This window comes from Microtus ochrogaster, chromosome 15 (assembly GCF_000317375.1).
Source record: "Microtus ochrogaster isolate Prairie Vole_2 chromosome 15, MicOch1.0, whole genome shotgun sequence".
NCBI classification, from domain to species: Eukaryota; Metazoa; Chordata; class Mammalia; order Rodentia; family Cricetidae; genus Microtus; species Microtus ochrogaster.
This window is the reverse complement of record NC_022017.1, coordinates 19,614,822-19,637,006: the sequence shown is the minus strand read 5'-3', so window position 1 is coordinate 19,637,006 and position 22,185 is coordinate 19,614,822. Positions and strand designations below refer to the sequence as shown.

The 22,185-nt window shown below is 37.3% G+C and overlaps 1 protein-coding gene across 1 annotated transcript in view; it reads left to right on the top strand.

Moving 5' to 3' along the window:
- Lrrk2 (leucine rich repeat kinase 2) overlaps positions 1-20,723 on the top strand; it is a 138,760-nt gene extending 118,037 nt beyond the window's left edge. Inside the window, exons 42-51 of the mRNA XM_026782744.1 lie at positions 415-585; positions 1,796-1,896; positions 5,832-6,026; positions 7,164-7,357; positions 8,801-8,873; positions 10,490-10,674; positions 15,031-15,183; positions 16,785-16,993; positions 18,993-19,064; positions 19,857-20,723. Coding sequence (XP_026638545.1) covers positions 415-585; positions 1,796-1,896; positions 5,832-6,026; positions 7,164-7,357; positions 8,801-8,873; positions 10,490-10,674; positions 15,031-15,183; positions 16,785-16,993; positions 18,993-19,064; positions 19,857-19,978 — 1,475 coding nt within the window. The 3' untranslated portion in view covers positions 19,979-20,723. The remainder of the gene's footprint in view (positions 1-414; positions 586-1,795; positions 1,897-5,831; positions 6,027-7,163; positions 7,358-8,800; positions 8,874-10,489; positions 10,675-15,030; positions 15,184-16,784; positions 16,994-18,992; positions 19,065-19,856) is intronic.
- The last annotated feature ends 1,462 nt before the right edge of the window (positions 20,724-22,185 follow it).

The window sequence follows — 22,185 nt, the reverse complement described above, 5'->3', positions numbered from 1 at the left end:
TTTAACCCCATACACCTCTTTTCTGTATAAATCTCTTTGCTCGTAACAGTTATATTAAGCAAAGAGAAAAAATGATAAAGGCTTATTGTTTCCCTGTGAGGTTTTATTCGTTGATTGCTAGTCTCTACTTAATAATTTATTATTCAATGTTTACCTATGTTATCCTTCAGAATAATCTTTTAAGACTAAGATGTCTTAGTAGAATTTTATAGTAAAGATCACAAGATCTGTCCCTGAAGATCAGGGGTGGCATGGCACCTGGACAGGCCCACTTCCTGACTTTTCCCTGGTGTCTTGCTGCAGCGATGACACAGCCCGACAAGGAGCTCATCCCCTTGGCCTGTTTCTTAGCATCTGGCCCAAGTATGTGCACTGGTGTTGGGCATATTTATTGCTCTATCTGTTTCCTTTCAGGGTTCCGGGCACCTGAAGTTGCCAGAGGAAATGTCATTTATAACCAACAGGCTGATGTTTATTCGTTCGGCTTACTGCTTTACGATATTTGGACAACTGGGGGTAGAATCATAGAGGGCTTGAGGTTTCCGAATGAGTTTGATGAATTAGCAATACAAGGGAAATTGCCAGGTAAGTTCTGTTTTATCTACAAGGAAGACTTTTTCCTTAGTGCCAGTGTTTTCATTCACAGTTTGATGATTGTTGCTTAATGCATAGATGATCTTAAATTTTGTGATAAGATGATAAAGATAACATGAAAATGATAGCTACATTAGGCTTAAAGAAATCCAGAACGAGTATTGGTATGTTGGGAAGTATGTATGTTGGGAGGACCTGGGAAAGGAAAATTAGCATTAGAATCAGGCTTGTGACCTGTAGTTCTGATAATGGTTGTGGGATTTCACGGTAGTCGGAGATGTTCTCATTTCTTTGAAGCAAAATAATTCATATTCATGAAGAAATTGTTAAATATTTATGAATTCTTTCCATAAATATTAATGAAATTGGTAAATGAGTATTTAATGAGAGAAACCTCATTTTGAATGGCTCCAAGAAATTCTATGACCTGTTATCTATTCCTGAATCTTATTTCATCTCCTACTGCAGAATTATGAGCTGTTTCTAATATTTCTTTCTCCTCCAACATAAACTTCTGAGTGTACATTCAGAGTTCCTATGGGTACTATGGAATTGGCTGCCCTTTGGGAACTCTGGAAAAAGGAAACATTAATGTTAAACCAAATTCAGATGCTGCTTGGCTGTCTACCTTATCCTACCTGTTAGCTTCCCAGTGTGAATGCCCTGGTCTCTGTGTTGCATCCACATGACTAATGGCATCCCTAGAGGAAAAGTTAACTGCACACACTCAAACCAACTGTGGAGACATGAGCTAAAAAGGCCTGCCACTTATCATATGAGTAAAGGTGGTTCAAAGTCTACTTATGTACAAACAGCAAATGAAAATGTCTTTATTTTATTTACACCCATGGCATTTGTATCTCCTTTTATATCATAAAATGTCAAGACAGCTCTTGTTTGTCTGCTTTGGGGAGAGGATGAGATGATCTCATATAACCATGACTGGACCTTCATCTTGCTGTGTAGCACTGAATTTCAGATCACCCTTCTTTCTACCTCCTAACTGGTGGGTTCCAGGCGTGAAACTCTCATTTGTGACAGCTCTACTAAGGTGAAGTTAACAAAACCGACTATGTCATAGTAAATACAGAATTGTGGAGATCAGAGTTCCTACTGTATTGTTCGAACATATCTGTGTTGATAATAAGCACATAACTTTTGATTTATTTAGTGTGCCTGAATGATCTTTTTTATGTTTCAGATCCAGTTAAAGAATATGGCTGTGCTCCATGGCCTATGGTTGAGAAGTTGATTAAAAAGTGTTTGAAAGAAAATCCTCAAGAAAGGCCCACTTCTGCCCAGGTACATTCATGTTAAAAAATTTTAGTATTTTGTATCAAATATTATATATTTGTGTACACTTACATACATATCATATAATCTTCAAATATATACTCAAACATATGAATTAACATATATATGTACAGAGTTAAAATAGTTATGTTATATATATTAAATATAATGTTATATATTAATATATTATACTAATTATAAAAGTATAATTTCTATAGTCTCTTCCTTTCTGGTACACACTGTAACCCCAACATCCCAAGAACCACTATAATTGCTAATATATACAGATACATGTATACATATTTGTGTATATATCCATCATTTATGATATGCACAGTTACACACATATATGTGTATATTATATTATATATATAGTATATTATATTCTTCTATGAAATGTCTGTTCATTGTTGAACCCATTGTTCTATTCAGTTATCTGCCTACAAATTGTATGGGAGAAAGACACTTTTCATATATGTTATTCTTTCTTGTATATCTTGAGTAAAATTTTCTTTTGACTGTATGAGGCTTGCTTTGTTTTTTCTCTTAAGTTATTTTCATGAACATAATGCCTCCATTTTAATAAGGACATCTCTAGCATTTTCTTGTAACATTTGTTTCTTTTCAAGTCACATTTTAAAGGATTCTTTCCCACAAAGCTACAAAAAATATATACTTATGACTTTATTTTTAAGTTAAAGTCTTAGCTCACTCCAATCTCCTAGGGACTTGGCCTCTTGCCGAGGAACCAGGGGTTTCCTACTCTTTCTAGCAAGCCAGTCAACCTTTTATTTTAGCCTGTCTTCAGTTCTTTGTCATAGAACTTCTATCAGGGACCCAAAACTGCCTCACTAGCCTGGGATTCAGACAAGGGAGCCTTATCCTCCTTCCTATCTTCCATTCTGAGCTCTCCAAACTTACCCTAGGTCCTGCTGCAGCTTGCCTGAGGGGCACATGCTTCATCACCGCACCCCATGTCCTTGGGGCTTGCTTCTTAGTGCCAGGGTCCCCTTAATTCTCTTCCAACTGCCTTGCTCAGCCTTTCTTTATAGTCCAGAATTCTTCTTTGGTGACTCCTCACAGACCTTCAGAGCATCCCTCTATGAGGAAATACTCACAGTCTGCAGACTTGGCTAGAACCTGGGTACCCCATAGCCACCAAAGTGGGCTAAGGCTCAGAGTAGGCAGCAATAATTAAAGAATAGAACACTCACCCAACAAAAATGAGACAAGATATATACAGCAAGAAATATCTCTAACATCCTAACTCCAGATACCTAGATCCCAGCACATAAGACAAATAAACAAACATGAAAACCAAAACAATATGCCTCCTCCAGAGGCTAGCAACTCTGTTGTGTTAGGCTCTGAAAAAAAAGCAGTTTAGCTGAAGTGTTAAATAAGGACTTCAAAATATCAATTACATATATGTTCAAGGACCTTAGATATGACTAAATATCTCAGTGAACACTGTGAGATACTAGCAGATGAAACAATAAAAAATAATTCAAGAAATGAACATAGAATACAACAAACAAAATATCTAAAGAAAACCCAAACTAAAATAAAACTGGAAATGAAAAAGTAAGGATGTCAAATAAAAGTCTAAGAGATAAGATTTACCAATAGATTTAAAAAAAACTGCTAAATTTTTAAAAATTCAGGTACAAGACATTCAGGAAATCTTGGACATTGTCAAAAGATCAAAACTAGGAATAATAGGGATAGAGGAAGGAAAGTAAACCCAGGTCAAAAGCACAGAAATATTTTTTAAAAAGACATAGAAGACAATTTCTCCAAACTAAAGATGTACTAGAAGCATACAGAATACTAAAAAGACAGGAATGGAAAAGAAACTCTGCACAGCACATAACAGTAAAAAACCTAATATACAGAACAAAGAAAATATATAGAAGTTTTTAAGGAAAAATACCAAATCACAGTTTAAGTCAAACTGATTGGAATGATACTTGACTTTTCAATGGAGACTCTGAAAGTTAGAAGATCCTGACTAGATATTCTACAAGCCTTAAGATATCACAGATGCCAACCCAGGCTTCTATACCCAGCAAAACTATCAACCACAATTGACAGAGAAATAAAACACATTTTATATTAAGAACAAATTTAAGAAACCCAGATTTACAGAAGGTGCTACAAAGAAAAATTCAGCCTGAAGAGATCAACTTCATCCCAGACAATACAATAAATGAATAATCCCAGAAGCAGCAGGAGGCTACACAACAGTGAAGATTAATAAACACTGCTCTCAATATTAATAGTCTAAATTTTCCCAGTAAAAAGACAGAGATTAACAGATTGGATTAGAAAACAGAAGCTGCCTTTTTTTTAAAAAAAAAAAAATTTTGAGGCAGGGTTTCTCTGTAGCTTTGGAGCCTATTCTGGAACTAACTCTTTTAGAACAGGCTGGCCTCAAACTCTCAGAGATCCATCTTTCTCTGCCTCCCGAGTGCTGGGATTAAAGGCATGTGCCACCACTGCTCAACTGACAGGGACCATCTTAATGGATCTACTTAATGGGTCTAACTTAATGACACATATGAGATCTCTAAAAAGACAGGAAGAAATAATATCTAAAAAGAACAGAGATGAAAAAATAATCAAACTCAGAGCTGAAATCAATGAACTAGAAACAAAGAGTATGGTACTAAGAATCAATGAAGAATTGCTTCTTTGAGAAAATGAACAAGATTGACAAAACTTTTGCTAAATTAACCAAAAGTTGGAGAAAAGTGTCAAATTAATAAAATTAAATATGAAGAGAGAGACATTAAAACAAACATTGTGAAAATTCAGAGAATCCTAAAGACATACTTTAAATATTTGTACTCCACCAAAGTAGAAAGCTTAAAAGAAATGAAAGTATTTCTTGGTGTATATAACCTACCATAATTAAATCAATATGAAATGAACAATTTAAACAGACCTGTAACCACTAGCAAATTAGAAATAACAATTCAAAATTTCTGAAACAAAAATTGTCCAACATCAGATGGATTCAGTGCAGGATTATACTAGACCTTCAAAAATGAGCTAATATAAGTGTTTTCTAAATTATTCCAGAAATAGAAGGGGATTTAAACAACAAAAGAAGAAGTCAAAGTATGCTTATTTACATATGATACAATGCTATATATAAAAGTCCCTAAAAATTTCAATGGGAAATATCTATAGCTGATCGAATAATAGGATGTAAAATTATTCTACAGAATCAGAAGCTTTCCTGTATACAAATGACAAACTCAGAAAAAAATCAAGAAAATTTTCACAATAGCCTCAAAAAATAAAATATCTTGAAATAACTCTAACTAAGCAAGTTAGATACTTATATAATAAAAACTTGAAGATATTGAAGAAGACACCAGAAAATGGGAATATCTCCCATGCTTATGGATCAGTAGGATGAATACTGTAAAAATGATTGTTCTGTTAGCTTGCAGTGCACTCACAGGTTCCCCGATGTCTAGTGTTTGATGCAAAACTTAAATGTGGGCTCTAGAGACGTTTTCTCAATTGTTAACAAACATTGAACTTTCACTTCCTTCAGCTGATAGAAGTTGTACTTTGTTTCTGGCTTGACTTTTTCCCTCCCAATTAATTCCCCAACTAATGTCTCTGGCATATAGAATTGAGCATACAAGTTTGGTTCTTGACACTTTTGAACACTGTATGTTAAAAAAAATACCATGGCACATATACAAAGAGAATATATTGTGCACAGTATACAAAGAGTCTATTTTTTGCTTGTTTTTAAGTGTGCTTTTGTATGTAGTTTGGACTACTGTACTTAAAGATCCAGATTAGTTAGCGCTCAACAAAAAAAACCACAGGTTTTACTTGATACAGCTTTAGGCCTCATTTGATCTTTAAGGAAGAAATGCTAACTTGACAAATGCTCTTTTGTCATTTTTAAACTTTCTTAGGTCTTTGACATTTTGAATTCACCTGAATTAATTTGTCTCATGTGGCACATTTTAATACCGAAGAACATTGTTGTTGAATGCATGGTTGCTACAAATCCCAATAGCAAGAGTGCGACTCTCTGGTTGGGCTGTGGGAACACTGAAAAGGGGCAGCTCTCCTTCTTTGACTTAAACACGGAAAGATACAGCTATGAGGTAAATATGAATTCTCTCTAAATTAGAAATCTTTCAAAATAACTTAAAGACTTTATCAGTTAACAATCACTTTGGAAGAAATAAAGTAAGTGTCAATGTAGAAGTGTTTCAATTAACTTTCCTTTGGAACAAGTGAGTACGTGTGTGTGTGTGTGTGTGTGTGTGTGTGTGTGTGTGTGTGTGTGTATTTGTCAGGTTAGGATCTCTGGAAACAGAGCCTAAAACAGCCCTCTTGTTATTATTAATTAAGGAGTGACAAATTTGGCAGGAGGTAAAGGAAGCTGAAACAGAATAAGTAACTCAGAATAGAAGATATGGTTCCTGGGGAAGCTGAGCCTCAGACTCTTCTCTCAAGGGCTCTAGAGTATGACCAGCACAGTGCCTATACACAAAAGGCCAGGTGTTCTAGTGTCCACATACAAATGCCAGGCTGCTATCAGGTGTCCCTACATAAGAGATCAGGTTGGCATCAGGTGCCCTTACACAAAGGCCAGGTGTTCACTGAGTGTGCACACAAAAGGGCCTGGTGGACTTTGGGTATCTGTCTACACAACAGAGGTCATAAGATCATCAAGTGCTACACACTAGTTATTAAACAGACATTCGTTCTCCAATGTCAGCTGGCATTCACAACTGTCTGCTTAGAAGTGGGGCCGTGTAATCACACTTCCTTGGGTCTGTTGGCAGCCAACACTCCCAGTAGTAGAGGAATGAACAAAAGAGATCTGTATATGACTCTTACAAAATAGATCAATACATTGGCAAACAGAAAAATTTATGGAGTTAAAAAGTAATTTGATATTTTGGCTATTGCCTTGAAATAGTTGGCTAAAAATTATGCTCAAGTTTAAAGAATCCTTTCATTTGATCTTGATGAAATAATTGATTTGGAAAAAAATATTATTTTCAATTTTTAACTTCAGATTCAGATGCATTCTGCAACTAGGTAGGAAAAATCTTTACTGGATATATTATCTATTGTTAAAAAGTAAATAAAATAGGCACTGATTGTAAAAGTAAGTGCACAAGGGTAACCAGATTTAAGTACATAAATTACAGGATATTTTCATTCTATATAAGATCTGGTAACTTAAAGTAAGGCCACCTCACCTTGATTTTCCTTTCTTTTCTTAACAGGAAGTTACTGATAGTAGAATATTGTGTCTGGCTTTGGTGCATCTCCCGGCTGAGAAAGAGAGCTGGGTTGTGTGCGGCACACAGTCTGGGGATCTCCTGGTCATCAATGCTGAAGACGAGACAAAGAGGCACACTCTTGAAAAGATGACCGACTCTGTTACTTGCTTGTATTGCAATTCCTTCGCCAAGCAGAGGTACGGTTGTCAATTGATTGAAGGCAATTATATTGTCAGGTGCTTTAATCATTGGCAAAATTATTGCACCTGCAGCGACTGCTTGACTTAAGCTGCTTGCCATTGACTTGCTTATTTTTTTGAGAATCCTGAGGGACCTGGATGATACTGGTGATTTTTCTACATACTGATTTAGCTGGGGCAGGTGAAAATGCATCAAGTATTTTTCATGCTCAGCTGTGGCTACCCCATTACTTGCCCCTCTGCTCAGCCTGTCTGGGTATGTGTGCCAGTGTTTCTTCAAAACTGAATGTTCAATTATTTTTTTCCTCGAATGCAGACATCGATATAGCACCAACTTAGTATGGGCAACATTGAAACAGCAGTAATCTAACCACTGCTTTGCAAAATAATCTACAGTTGTTTCTAAACCCTAAAACTGTATGTATACAGTCAGAAGTTGTGGGTTCACTAGCTGGGATCTACATGTTGGAAGGAGAGAACTGAGTTCTGCAAGTTTTCTTTTGCCTTCCACACCCACACCATGGTGCCTGTGTGCCCCACACTCCCCATGCTGAAATGGAACTTCAGTAAATTTTAATAAATTTGTAAGCTGTTAATATAGCTTACAAATCACTTAGGTTTTTTTTTTTTTTGTCATTTATGGGGATCATGTCCCAAAGATTTAAGTGCTTAGGCAATTGCTCTACCAGTGAGCTGTGAAGACCATAATCAATATACCTAAATGGCAGAATATCTATGCATACGTATACATTGGGAGCTGTATTATAGAGAACAGGATTTAGTTTCCAGGAGTCTTTATATTTGATGTTTCTCTTGTTTAAGCCAACACTAGAAAAAATAATGAAAAATATGGAGTTTGGGGGACTGAGGTGTGCGCTGCACAGTGAATTTTGGAGTTGAAATTATTTGAATAGTGTTGAAGAAAAATTTCATTGGGTTGAGTTCAAAAGGCAAAGAAGACTATTTGTAATGAAGCTATCATAGTAGGAAAAAGATAGCAAACTCAGTTCACGTAGAACAAAGGTGGAAGAGCTTTAGGCTCAGGGATGGGTTACAGTTGTGGAAAACATTGAAGGATATTGCAGGGTGTGGCAAGATGCTCTTATCATGAGCCCATCATCTGTCTTTGCTAATATTCCTTACTGAAAGTAGGTCCCCACTCTCTCCTGGAGACTGGCAAATGCACACACATCTCTATTTTTATTGCATGTTAAGAGGAGGGCTCCTTGGTCATTGGAAAAGGCTTTCTGATACTGAGAAGCTAACCCAAGGCAGGGCAGGGATTTCTGCTTCTTGTGTATTGTAAGGATCAAACAATCACTGCTTCAAGGAGAAGAGGCTGAAGGGGACCCATCTCAAGTTTAGTCAAGATGCAAGAACTTAAAGTCAGGGTTCTCAAAACAATGTTAGTTGTGACAAGTTCAACTTTTCTCGTTTCAGCAAGCAAAGTAATTTTCTTTTGGTGGGAACCGCTGACGGTAATCTAGTGATATTTGAAGATAACACCATTAAGGTAAATGTTGAATACATTTTACATAAGAGTGTATTTTTTAAAGACTTGGTTTTATGTATTTTTCCTCTATGCAATTATCAGATTCCTGATAACCAATATCATACATTCCACCCGTTATCTATGTATTGATCCATGCATTTTAGCATATATTAGATCCTTAAAAACAACAACTTGCTGCTCGAGTAAATAATTTACATGCATGAAGTGAAGGTAGCAAGAAATAAAATCTTTTTTGAAACGAAAGGAGTGGAGATAATTCAATTTGTACGAAGTAGAATTATATGAAGTAGATCTCTCTTATAAAAAGCATTCCAGGAAAAAACAGACATTGAAGTTTGACCTGCTGGGTGGCAACTGGAGTCAATGCTCTGTAGAGAACACAATGTCCATTCAGGATGCCTTGGGTCCATTCCCCAGCTTGACTCCCCTCCCTCCCGCTCCCTGCTCCGCCTCCCACATGAAAAACATCAGGTATACCAACCACTTTTTCCGCAACACTGAAGATGTCACTCAACCTCCTGTTCCTGAGACTCATTTAGTCATAACAGAATCTATTCCTTCAGCAATTCATTATGGTTCCTTCTATTCAATCAGTTTCTACCTCTCAGCATCTATGTTTTTGGTATCTAAAGCAGTGGTTTTCAACCTGTGGGTTGTGAAACCTTTGGGGTCATATATCAGATATCTAAATTATGATTCATAGCAGTAGCAAAAAAGTTATGAAGTAGCAATGAAGTAATTTTATGGTTGGGGGTCACCATACCATGAGGAACTAGGTTACAAGGTGGCAGGATTAGTAAGGCTGAGAACCACTGATCTGAAGAAAAACAGATGCATGTCTGGTGAGGAGGCTGTTTCCTGAACAGTCTTTGCCTAGGGAAGAGGGTGGTGGGGAGGATCACAACCTGAATGGAAGTTTAACTGAACCCTGTCTTGGTAGAAACTTTGAAAAATGTATCTGAATTAATATTTTAAATTGTTTATTTGAAAGTTTCTTTTTAATTTTGCACGTGAATACCAATCACAGTTCCCCCTCCCTCCCCTCCTTTCACTCCTACCCTGCCTTCCTCCCCCACCCAATTCCCCAGCCACTCCTCAGAAAGGGTAAGGCCTCCCATGGAGAATCAACAAAGTCTGGCAAGTCAAGTTGAGCTAGGACCAAGCCCCTCCCTCCTGGGCTGAGTAAGGTATCCCTCCATAGGGAATGGGCTCCAAAATGCAAGTTCATGAACTAGGGATAAATCCTGGTCCCATTGCCAGTGACCCCACACCACACAACTGTCACCTATATTCAGAGAGACTAGTTCGAACCTATGCAGGTTCTCCAGCTAAATCAGTCCATAGTCAGTCCATAGTCCATGAAATCCCAGTAACTTGGGTCAGCTGTCTTTGTGGGTTTCCCCATCATGATCTTGATCCCTTTGCTCATAGACTACCTCCCCCCTCTCTTCAACTGGACTCCAGGAGCTCAGCCCAGTGCTTAGCTGTGGATCTCTGCATCTGACTGCATTCTAATTTTACCATCCCTAGTCATTTAAAAGGGAAAGCACTTCTGTACAGTGAAAAGTTACCCAGCATCACATCACACGCTGAGTCTGCTCTCTTACTCTCCGCAGTGTAAAGGAGCTGCCCCCTTGAAGACACTACGCATAGGCGATGTCAGTACGCCCCTGATGTGCTTGAGTGTGTCCGTGAACTCATCTGAAAGGCACATCACCTGGGGAGGGTGTGGCACAAAGATCTTCTCATTTTCCAGTGATTTCACCATTCAGAAACTCATAGAGACAAGAACCAACCAGCTGTAAGTCATGTCTATTCTAGTCAACCAATTTATCATTTAGTCACTTTTTTTCTTTAGAATCATATTAATAAAACCACTCATAGGCCATATTGATGCTAAATATTATTTGAAATGCAGTATTTGTTTATTATAAAATGAAACATTCTCGATCAAAAATTTATCAAATTCTAACTATTATAGTAGCATTACTATATTAATTATTGTTAAAATTAGAAAATTGAAATTAGGAGCCAATCAATGTCTAATTAACTAAAGCTGTGGATTTTATATAGTTAATTATTTATAATTATTTTAAGTGTCAATTATAGATATCTAAGGATAATAATTTCTAAATAATAATGATTCTTTATCAAAATTATGACCAAGTTAGTGACACTAATGTCAAGCAAGAATAAAAATATATAAACTTTGAATTAGTATATTTTTAAATTTTTTTATTTTTCATCTGTTTTATACATGGTAAAGTACATTCTGGTTACTGTCACCTCATACTTTCTCCCTCTTACTTCTATTAATTCCCCTATCAAATAGTAATTTCTCTCTCTTCATATATATATTGTGTGTATATATATGAGATATATACATATATGTATATATTTGAGACACACATATGTATATATTTGAGACCCACAGAGTTTAACCAGGAACATCTGCGTGACCACGGGATTTGGAGAATAAGCGATGGTTGAGTTCTGAGTCCTAAATGAGACATTTACACCTCAGGGGTCATAGCTGAACAGGGGTAGAAAGGATGTAAAATCCTGGAAGGTAGGCAGGACGATGAGATGCTGGTCTCTGAGGAAGGACCAGGCAGTGCAATGCAGTCACAACCTCATAGGAGCCTGCACAAGACTGAGCCCATCACCAGTTCACCCTGGGTTGGGGAGGGGCATGGGCACTTCCTCTACACACTGAACTTTAAGGTACTGTTGGGTTCTTTGGTACGCCAGTCACTGTCTGCAGCTGAGTACCCTGAGTTGTCCAGCAGGATCCATTGAATAGTTTCCATTTTACTTTGGATTTTAACCAAATCTATGTTTTGTTTATGGTTTTCCTCAGTAAGAGGTAGGGTAGGATGAGGCAAAAGGACCAAGTGCAAGTCAGAAATTGGTTCTGCAGTTACTTAAATAATAACCTATCAGTTTTGTTAACTGAAATAATAACATCAGTATCTATTTCACTCCTACTTGAATACTGTCCAATTCTTCATCCCAAAGGGATGTTTAGAAGGTTAAACAAAATTAGTGTAAGGATGTTAATGTAATACTTAGTACCTGGTAAGCTCTCAGATACATTAACTGTGATTATGATAGCTATCAGCTTCATAATCTTGCTCACAAATCTTTCCTTCAAATAATTTGCTAGGTTTTGTGTGTCTGTCTGGTTTTTAGTATTGAAACTGGTGATAACATTGTCCTTTACTCTCATGATGACTTGGCCTTCCCAGTTGTCCCATACACCCTGGAGCTTCTCTGCTGCGATCATGGCCCAGGATGTCTAGGACCATGTTAACAGTCGCAGATTTCTGTCCAGTTCTCAGCTTCTGGCCAGACTTTGTTCTCTGGTCTGTCTCTACATTGAAAACAAAACCCTTGAGAATAGAAGCCAGGTTCTCCTGCTGTAAAGGATTCAGAGGCTTCCCCATTGTGCCCTATTCATAGTTTAGCTTAGCTCAGCTCTCCAGATTCACAATCTACAGCTGCCTGTGCGTTTTGGTTAAAGGGAAATCACTTCCATTCTCGATGACAAACTTCCCGGCACATCCGAGCCTGTTCATAGGCTTGATCTCCATCTGCATACCTGCTGAGCTCTTGTTCTGTCTGCTTCAATTCAAATGCCACTCCTATGTGACAACCCTGCTTCTTCACACATACTTAGATGTCTTCTATGTGAGCTGTCACTGCTCCTGGCATTTTTCTTTACAGCGTCTACCCTATTGTGTTTTTTTTTTAATGTAATATCTTAATCCCACAGTTCACAGTGATCCTCCATGACCTGCTATGCATCTAAGTCAATCTCATGCTTTGTATCTATGAAATCAGGACAACTAAGCCGATTCTGACTTCAATGTCAATGCTTTCTTTTGTAAAGATATGAGAGGATTCTAAAATATAATCAGTGTTAAGATGTACTACAGTATATTACATTTGGATAGACTCATTTTTCTTTAATTTTCACTTTTATACATCTATGCAGTCCTTAAATGTTTTAGAATCAGAGGCATGCAATTGTTTATAAGTCATTTGATGCCATCATGGGTGCCTTGTATGGATGCTTTACTGGAAAACACCCATGGAGATAAGCCTTCCCCAGGTACTTTGTCTGGATACTATACTGAGAAACACCCATGAAGATAATTTTCTCCCAGGGTACCTTGTGGGGTTCTTTTACTGGGAAATACCCATGAAGCTAATCCTCTCTCAGGGTACCTTGTGTGGATGCTTTACTGGGAAACACCCATGAAGATAAGCCTCCCCCAGGGTTTCACTTACCCAGGGAGATGGAGAATCACCATTATGAGCACAGGGACACAGTATTCATATCAAAAGACTATTTACTGCTGTGCTGGCCTCTTTCCCCTACACAGAGGTCAGAGACAACTTCCTCATCAGGACCCTTTTAGCTAGTGCTGCCTTTGCTGACTGAAAGGAATATTTAGTACCAAAACATGTCTACTTTTAGGACCTATGGGACTTCTTTTGTGTTTTAATTCTGCACCGTGCCCATCAAGTGGCCTGAGGTAAATTATTTAACATTTGCAAGGCATTGGTTTTGTATTTCTAGGCATTGGGATTTATCCATTTTTATAAATTCATTCTTATTTATTGTGCTAGGATGGAACATGGGGCCCTGTGAATGCTAGGCAGCTTCTCTATCACTAGATTATTCCTGTAGATCTGTAAATTTATGGTTAAGGATCAAACAAGACACCATACACAAAACTGCTTTCTAATGCTAACATCCTGTGTAAATGTTCGTGCTCATGGAACTATTTTCATTAGATACAGCAAACACCACAGCAAAACCACTGAAAACAATGACTCTCTGACAGGAGATGATATCTTCATCTACGATAAAGAACTGGAAAATAGGAAAGGGGAAAAAACCTTGCCTATTATAAGAAATAATGATGGTTGTTAAATTCCCATGACATTTTCATATAGTCCTCCCAAGTTGGTTTTAAATTTGAAGTGTTTCCCATTTTTCCCGGAAGTCCCTTCACCCTGATAGTTGACTCTTTGTTGATTTCTCCTTCTGTCCACCCACTTAACAAATGGCCTAGCACAGTGAAGACACTGGGCTGTGTGTGAATACTCTGTGTTGCTGTGGACGTATAGGAGGTGATGGTGACAGTCTAGTGTGAGAGACACACTAAGTAAGACCTTAATCAAGACTGCAAAGTACCAGTTATGCCAGTGCGGGGAGAGGAAACAGCTGGCCTGTGCTTTCCTAGAGGTCAGGGATGAGTACCAGAGAAGCTGACATTTAGGTGAAAGCTCAAAAATGAGTGTGGATCTTGCCATGCAGATGGAGCCTACAGTTCCCCAGTCTGTTTGTAAGCTATATATGATGCCAATGTCTATGGTTAGAAGAGAAATATTTGAATTTGCTTGCTATTTTCAAAGAGGATAAGTAGCAAATTTCTGAGCCCTAAAGCTCTGTAAATATTGTACTCACTTGAATCTATCTGGAAGGTTTTTTTTACGTATTTGATTGACTTACATTTACAAGTCTAAAGGCTTCTTTTAGTTTTGGAGCCATTGCTACTTATAATTTATTTCCATGTCTTTTTAATTCTATCTACAAATGGCTAATTATTATTGTTCCCAGCACACATGGCAACAAGGATTATGTTGAAATGTGTAAAATTATCTATACACCAGAAGAGGGCATCAGATTTTGTTATAGATGGTTGTGAACCACCATGTTGGGAATTGAACTCAGGACCTCTGGAAGAGCAGCCAGTGCTCTTAACTCCCGAGCCATTTCTCTAGGCGAGGGGGTGGGTGGGGGGAAGAGTGGGAGGGAGAACTGTGGTTGGGATGAAAATAAAATTTAAAAATAAAACTAATAAAAAGAAATGTCTAAAATTTACAGAGACTATATTTCCTTTAGAATTTAGGAGATGGTATAAAATTCCATACAGAATCACATAAACCTAAACTTCAAAATCAACCCGGAAAAGAACATGAGTTGTCATCTTTATTCTACAATCAAGTACAGACAGCGTCAGTTAGCCAAAGAGCAAAGCCATCCAATCGGTTAAGGGAGGACATGAGATAATTACAGCAGTGCTGTTGTTTGATCTTGAAAACAGTGCTAACCTCTGTATACTTTTCGCCTTTCTCCCCCTAGCTTTTCTTACGCAGCGTTCAGCGATTCTAACATCATAGCGGTGGCAGTAGACGCGGCTCTCTTTATTGCCAAGAAGAACAGCCCCATGGTGGAGGTGTGGGACAAGAAAACGGAGAAGCTCTGTGAATTGATTGACTGTGTGCACTTCTTAAAGTAAATGCATTGCTTACTTTACCCCTGTTTCTGTAAGTGAGAGGGGAGAGAAAGGAATTGTGGCTCATTTTTCTTCATTTCTGTCCTCAAGGAGAAGTTTTTAAAAATTAGGAAGCTGTTAGTTCCTTGTTAGCATGTACTTTAGTTTTCTTCATATTGACTTTTGGGAAACTAGGCGGGCAAGGAAGGAAAACTGTTATCTCTTCATGAAATTATACAGAATAGCCTCTAATGAAAAGCTAGGCTATGGTCAGGATGTACTAGATGAAAAAGAATGAATAAAAATAAAAAAAATAAATGCAAAAATACCACATATGCTGCTGCCTAGAGATCGGTGACACAGTATCAAATAGTATCCCTTATAATTAAATTAGAGGTGCAAGGATATTGCACTGTAAAGAAAAAGCCACAAAATGAGGGTCGATGTTTGTGCAGACCTCCTGGATTTGGATGGAGGGATGGAATGCAAATTGAGAGCAGGTGGGTTGGCAGGCGTGGTCCACAAGTCAGTGTCGAGAAGCAGAACCACTCACTGCCAAACCCACGTCTGCTCACTTCACTCTGCTTCAGTCTTGTCTGACTTATTATTTCCCTCTAGAGCTTCAGGAGACAAGTTCAGAGGGGTGACAGTTCTGCCTGGCAGATTTCATCAGTTAGTGAAGGGGGAAAATCAGTGAATATATATAACATTATATATGTGTGTATATATATTATATATACATTGTGTTTTCAAGACAGGGTATCTTTGTGTAGCATTGGAGCCTGTCCTGGAACTCACTCTGTAGACCAGACTGGCCTCAAACTCACAGAGATCTGCCTGCGTCTGCCTCTGCCTCCCAAGTGCTGGATTAAAGGCATGCACTATTACTACCTGGCAATATACAAACACACACACACACACACACACACACACACACACACACATTACTATCTTTGAATATAAGTGATTTTCTTTTGTAATTTTTGGGCTTCCTAGATAACATTGAAATTAACTCCTGTATATTAATATTAGAAAAATTCCTTATATTTCCACTGGGTTATATATTTAGGGAAAGCGAGGATTTCTTAAAGTTGAAAGGTTACCAGAGCAGTTCTTCCCTTTGAGGATATGTGCTTCAAGTAGAACAACGTGGTTTCGGGCGTTCTCTGTTAAACACTTCAGCTCTGTGCACTTTATGGTACTCAGAGCATGCAGCCAGCCCTCCATTTTCTCAGGTTTTGCTTCCAACATGGAACCCTGATGCTTGCGTATTTACTGAATACGTATGTGTGGGCTCCCTTCTTGTCATTAGTCCCTAAGGGATACAGCATGGCAACTATTTACACAGCATTACATTTCACAAGTATGACGAGTCATTTAGTCTGAGGGAGGATGTATGTAAGTTCCACTGAAATGTCGTGCTGTTTTAAATAAAGAATTAGAATGCCTGTGATTTTGGTAACTAAAGCCGGGTACTGGAACCTGTGTCCAGAACGCCAGGAAATAATTTTATTGCTGTCTTCGTGTTTAAAATGTTAGTCAGCTGTGCATGCACAGGCAAATCCATTCAGTCTCTTAAGTGTGTGTAAAAGTGTGACTAAACATGTTCTCTGTGATCTAGGGAGGTGATGGTCAAAGTGAACAAGGAGTCAAAACACAAGCTGTCCTACTCGGGGAGGGTGAAAGCGCTCTGCCTGCAGAAGAACACGGCTCTCTGGATAGGAACTGGAGGAGGCCACATTTTGCTCCTGGACCTCTCCACCCGACGAGTGATACGCACCATTCACAACTTCTGTGACTCTGTGAGAGCCATGTCCATGGCACAGCTAGGCAAGTTTCTTTCCTTTAGACAGGTCCATAGCCCAATGAATGATAAAATACACCATTAAAAAAAATCATCTCTTTAATCAGACTTTCTGGTGCCATGTGTAGTGTGTTAGAGGGTCACACAATGAAGTCAGATCTGGGACAACCCCTGAAAAGGGCCAGTTAACCCTGGAGGGGCTTTAGAGGGTCACACAATGAAGTCAGATCTGGGACAACCTCTGAATTGGGCCAGTCAACACTAGAGGGGCTGGATGCTTTCATTCTCATCAGAGAGGTGGGCAATATCAGATGAATTATCAATTTGTCTCTTATGAGCTTTTTTCTTTATATGTAAGGTAAAATGAAAATTGAATACTGTATTTATTTCATTTTTCATCAAATAAGTCAAGCAAATGTTTATTTTGAGCTTTGTTTAAGTTTCCCACCCTTGTTGACTCCTGCTTGGATTTTAGCCTTTAAACAGATTTATATTCTGAGAGTGATGCACCGTGACCTCCATAGTCCACACATTTTGATAATGTTAATTTTTACTCAAGCTTTTGTTTATATATTTGTTATATGTATTTGTTCCTATATTCCCTCCACTTAAATATGTATAAATTTAGGATACCATGTGGAATATATCTTCACAGAGTGACTTTTCAGTATCTTTCTTTGATGAATAATTTTATTTAGAAAACACTATCTGCCCATGTATGCAAATCCAATGACAAAATATTACAGTAGGTTTTATTTCTCCAAAAGCAGAGTTGATGGGACTTCGGAGAGTGGAAAGCGAAACACTCATCATATGAGAAATAAATTTGGCACCCACAGGAATTTCCCCTGCCCTATGTGGACTTTTATTTTGTGGATATTAGAGCTGCATGCATGAGCTAGAACTAGGTGTGTTTTGGGGAATTGTTAACTAGCATTCCTATCTATCTATCTATCTATCTATCTATCTATCTATCTATCTATCTATCTATCTATCTATCTATCTGTCGATATCTATATCTATATATTAAATAACCAGGGAGGGAGAGCTTAGGGGGCCTGTATATACCAACTGCGTTGAATTCTCAGTTTTGGGTTGTATGTACTGTGGGGTCCAAGTGGTTGGTTTATTGCTGAAGTTGTAGTCAGTGCATGGATCATAATCGATCTTAAAGTCAAGGAGAATTGAAACACATACTGCCTACAAGTGCTTCAGTTACCAGCGGTCTGTCTCCATGACCACACATTTTTTGTTGTTTTTGTTCTTTCTGACTCAGGAAGTATGGAGTCTCTCACAGGGCTCTATCCTTCTGAAGCATTTGCACATATGGTTCTTCCTCTTTATCAGTTAAATTAGTCTGTCGTTTTCCTTTTTGATGCAGTCACTCTTGTATTCAGCTTCAGAGTAGCTGGGGATGATTAAGTTGACTTCTTTCTTTGGGCTTTTGGAAGCCATCACTGGCATAACATTGGGCAGTTATGATTTTTTCCCCAGTAACGACTGCATCTTTATTAGAACATAAACACCATGCAGGATGGGTGAGTCTGTGAGTTCTCATTCTTGCAATGTTCTTAGGACCTTTCCAAAGACCCAATATGACAACACTTCTTGATAGATAATTGACAAAACATTAGCAAAACTCAAGAGAAACTTGTGATATTATAGGCTGTCAATGTATCAATTCACCTTGCTTTCCAGGCGCCTCATGATTGTGCCTTGATTTGAATAAAGCACTGTCTCGGGCTTCCATCTAATATTGTAGCTCTAGAGAGGAATTAAATGTAAATATCAAACCTATGTGTATGAAAGAGTAAACAGTTTCCTCATATTAATATAATTTTCATAGGTTTTCTTTAGAAATTGCTGATCTGTTGGGAAGGTTTTGATATATCTGAAGTGTGTTCCAAAGAATAGCAGTGTGAATTCAGTTCCAGTATATTTGTGTTTAAGATGTGGACAGATGAATGCTTTTTAGTTGAATATGACATATTATTTTAACAGAAAAATTCTTTTTTTTTTGTAAAGGAAGCCTTAAAAATGTCATGCTGGTTTTGGGGTACAAAAGGAAGAATACAGAAGGTGCCCAAGAACAAAAAGGTAACATTAGCATCATTCTCTGTGCTGAAAAGCATGTGTTGTGAGGTGGCCTTACACTATGCATTGAAAGCTGATAGCTCATGTAATGCATTCTACATTCAGCAACATCTTCTTAAAAAATGCATTATATGTATTTAGTTATTTGTGTGTGTGTGTGTGTGTATGGTGTGTGGTGTTTGTATTCCTATGTGTCCTGTATGTTTGGATACATGCATGTTAAAGATCAGGGGATGACATGAAAGAGTTGGCTCTATTCTTACACCATGTGGGTACCAGAGTTCGGACTCTGATCTTCAGTCTTCACAGCAAAAACCTTCAGCTGCCAAGCCATCTCATCGGTCCTCATCAGCAGTTTCCATTTGAGCTATAAAGTGTAAATAACTCAGGCATTTTCAAAATTAGATTTGTATCAGCTGAAGAGAGTTAAATGTTTTCCCGAAGTAATAGAGATAACAACCACTGTGAAGTGCAGACTCAACTGAGATTAAATTAAAGGAAATATTTTTCCTTACAAATTATTTTCATAGGAATATCTCTGTGTTGCCCAATATTGAACAATATTTGAAATAACTATTCCATTAAGTAAATAGGTAATAAAATGTACTTCTTAGAATTTAGGAGCTTAATGTGTGATTGACAGTCCCAAGGGGAATTTGTTTTAAAATAGCAGTACCTTAGTACACTTTTTAGGCTGAGTTTATATTTCTACATTTGTTCAGAACAAATCAATATAAGTTAATAAAACTACTTTACAGTGGATCTTTGAAATATAATTTCTTTTATTCCTTACAGAAATACAGTCTTGCTTGTCTATTTGGGACATCAATCTTCCACACGAAGTACAAAATTTAGAAAAACACATTGAAGTGAGAAGAGAATTAGCTGAGAAAATGAGAAGAATATCCGTTGACTAGGAGGATACAGACATCCCTGCCATGGGATTGGAAAATGGACTTCTTGATTTTAAAATACGTTTTTAAATGTTTACATTAAAAAGTATATTCTATTCTTTGAAAAACTCATATGTATATGAAGGAATGTGTATCTTTTATGCTTAATTTAATATATGTAAAATAGTTATCAGCAAATGTGTTTTAAAGAACTATTTAATTTAGTACTATATTTTCTATATGCTTTAACTAATTTGATGGGATAATCAACAGAAATCTACAAAGCATTTAATTTCAGTATTTATACTAAAATTTATATGGCAGCCATGTTTGTTTTGCTATGCAATATGAAGATAAATCTATTTTAAATTGTTGCTTAAGATGTGGATGTTGCTTGTTTACTATCTATGGATTCTGTAGAGTAGAATAAAAAATATCTGGGCAGCTTCCCATGTAATAGATTCTTTCATATCTTGTTTTTAAGTGCATTCTCATCTTAATTGTAAATTGCCAGATTTTTCAATAATAAAAGATTTTTGCTAGGTCAAGAATGATATTGGGTGCTGATGCAAAGTTCATCTAATACAATTTCATCTAAAAGTGAATTCCACTAAAAATGTCAGGAATATGCAGCACAGTTTGTGAGCAAAGGCCTGGTGTCCAAGACCTAAAAGGAAACTTTATGAAAACTCCTGAAAAGGAGGCATGATGTCAACAAAGAGGCCTCATGTCTGAGAATGACAGTCTTTCTCTTTCCGACTCCACCTTTAAATGTGGATGCCCTAGAGTTTATATACTTAGTGTAAATACAGTCATCATTTATTCATGGGTATATTTCTGGTTTTTTCTTACTTGTTTATTATATATTTATGTGTGTGATGGATGTGTATTGCGTGCCATGCACACACATGGAGGTCAGGGGCCACTTGCAAGATTTGGCTGTCTCCTTTCGCCATATGGATGCTAGAGATTGGATTCAAGTTGTCAAGCTCAGCAACAAGTGTTCTTACTTGCTGAGCATCTTGTTGGCTCTGGCTCCAGGTGTTGTTTGTGGTTCTCAGTGGTAAGGTATACCTCTGGATACTTGCTTTCTATTTCCTGCCTGATTTTGCTTTTATGCATCTACTTACATTTTCCCTAATTTGTGACCCTATACATGTTCTTTATCTTATATTTATATGTGTGTGTTCTGAAAGTAAGATTATATATAGATATATATGCATAACTATATATGTATATATCACATGTTATATATATATACATGTACAAAAATCTTACTTTCAGAATATCATGCTTCTACAATTACTATCAAGCCCATTGAGACAATTGTATAGCTTATTCTTCAATTTATTGAAGAAGGAATTTTAGCACAACTGAGCAAAACTAACTGCTCATATAGTCATTTAAATTAGACCCATTATGATCAAATGTCTTCCCACAATGGGTATTATTATATATGTATATAATAACTTGAGAAACATTTCCTAGGGAAAATGCTTGTGGTAAGGTCACAGACCGTGGCCAATACTCATCACTTCAAGCTGCTTCCCATAATAAGATAACAAACAGAATTGGCTAGAGTTTTAGGTATGAATACATTTTTTCTATTAAGGTTAATCAAATTCTTAACCTGGAAAAACTTCTAGTCTTCATGGTGACATAACTAGCTTCATTACATCATTAATAACAGAAATTCAGTCATGACAAATTACTCATGATGAGACTCAATCCTGTGATAATTCTCTCATCGAGCAAAGGCCTCAAATCCAAGACCTAAGAGGAAACTGCTAAAAAGGATACATGACGTCACCACAGAGGCCTCAAGTCTAAGAATGACAGCCTCCCTCCCTTTCTGCTCCACCTTTAAATATTGACGCCCTAAAATTTATATAATTAGTGTAAGGTCAGTGCTCTTCTTCATGTGGTATATATTTTTCTTGGTGTGTGCACTTTTAAAAACCAAGTAGCTACAAAATATGTAAAAACATTGTATAATCATGTACAAACATGCAATGGTGAAATAGCGCTACTCCTCAGATGTAAGGCTCTATTCATTTCATATGGAGCTTTGTGTTCAGCCATGCGTGGGTGGTGCGTCTAGGGAGGTACATGCAGAACTTTTCCTTGGGGATTTAAATTAAATTCCATTTTCCATAACACAAATAGTTGCTCAAATACTAAAACAAAGATAGTATATTTCAAGAGATCATGTAAACCTTAAAAACTTATAC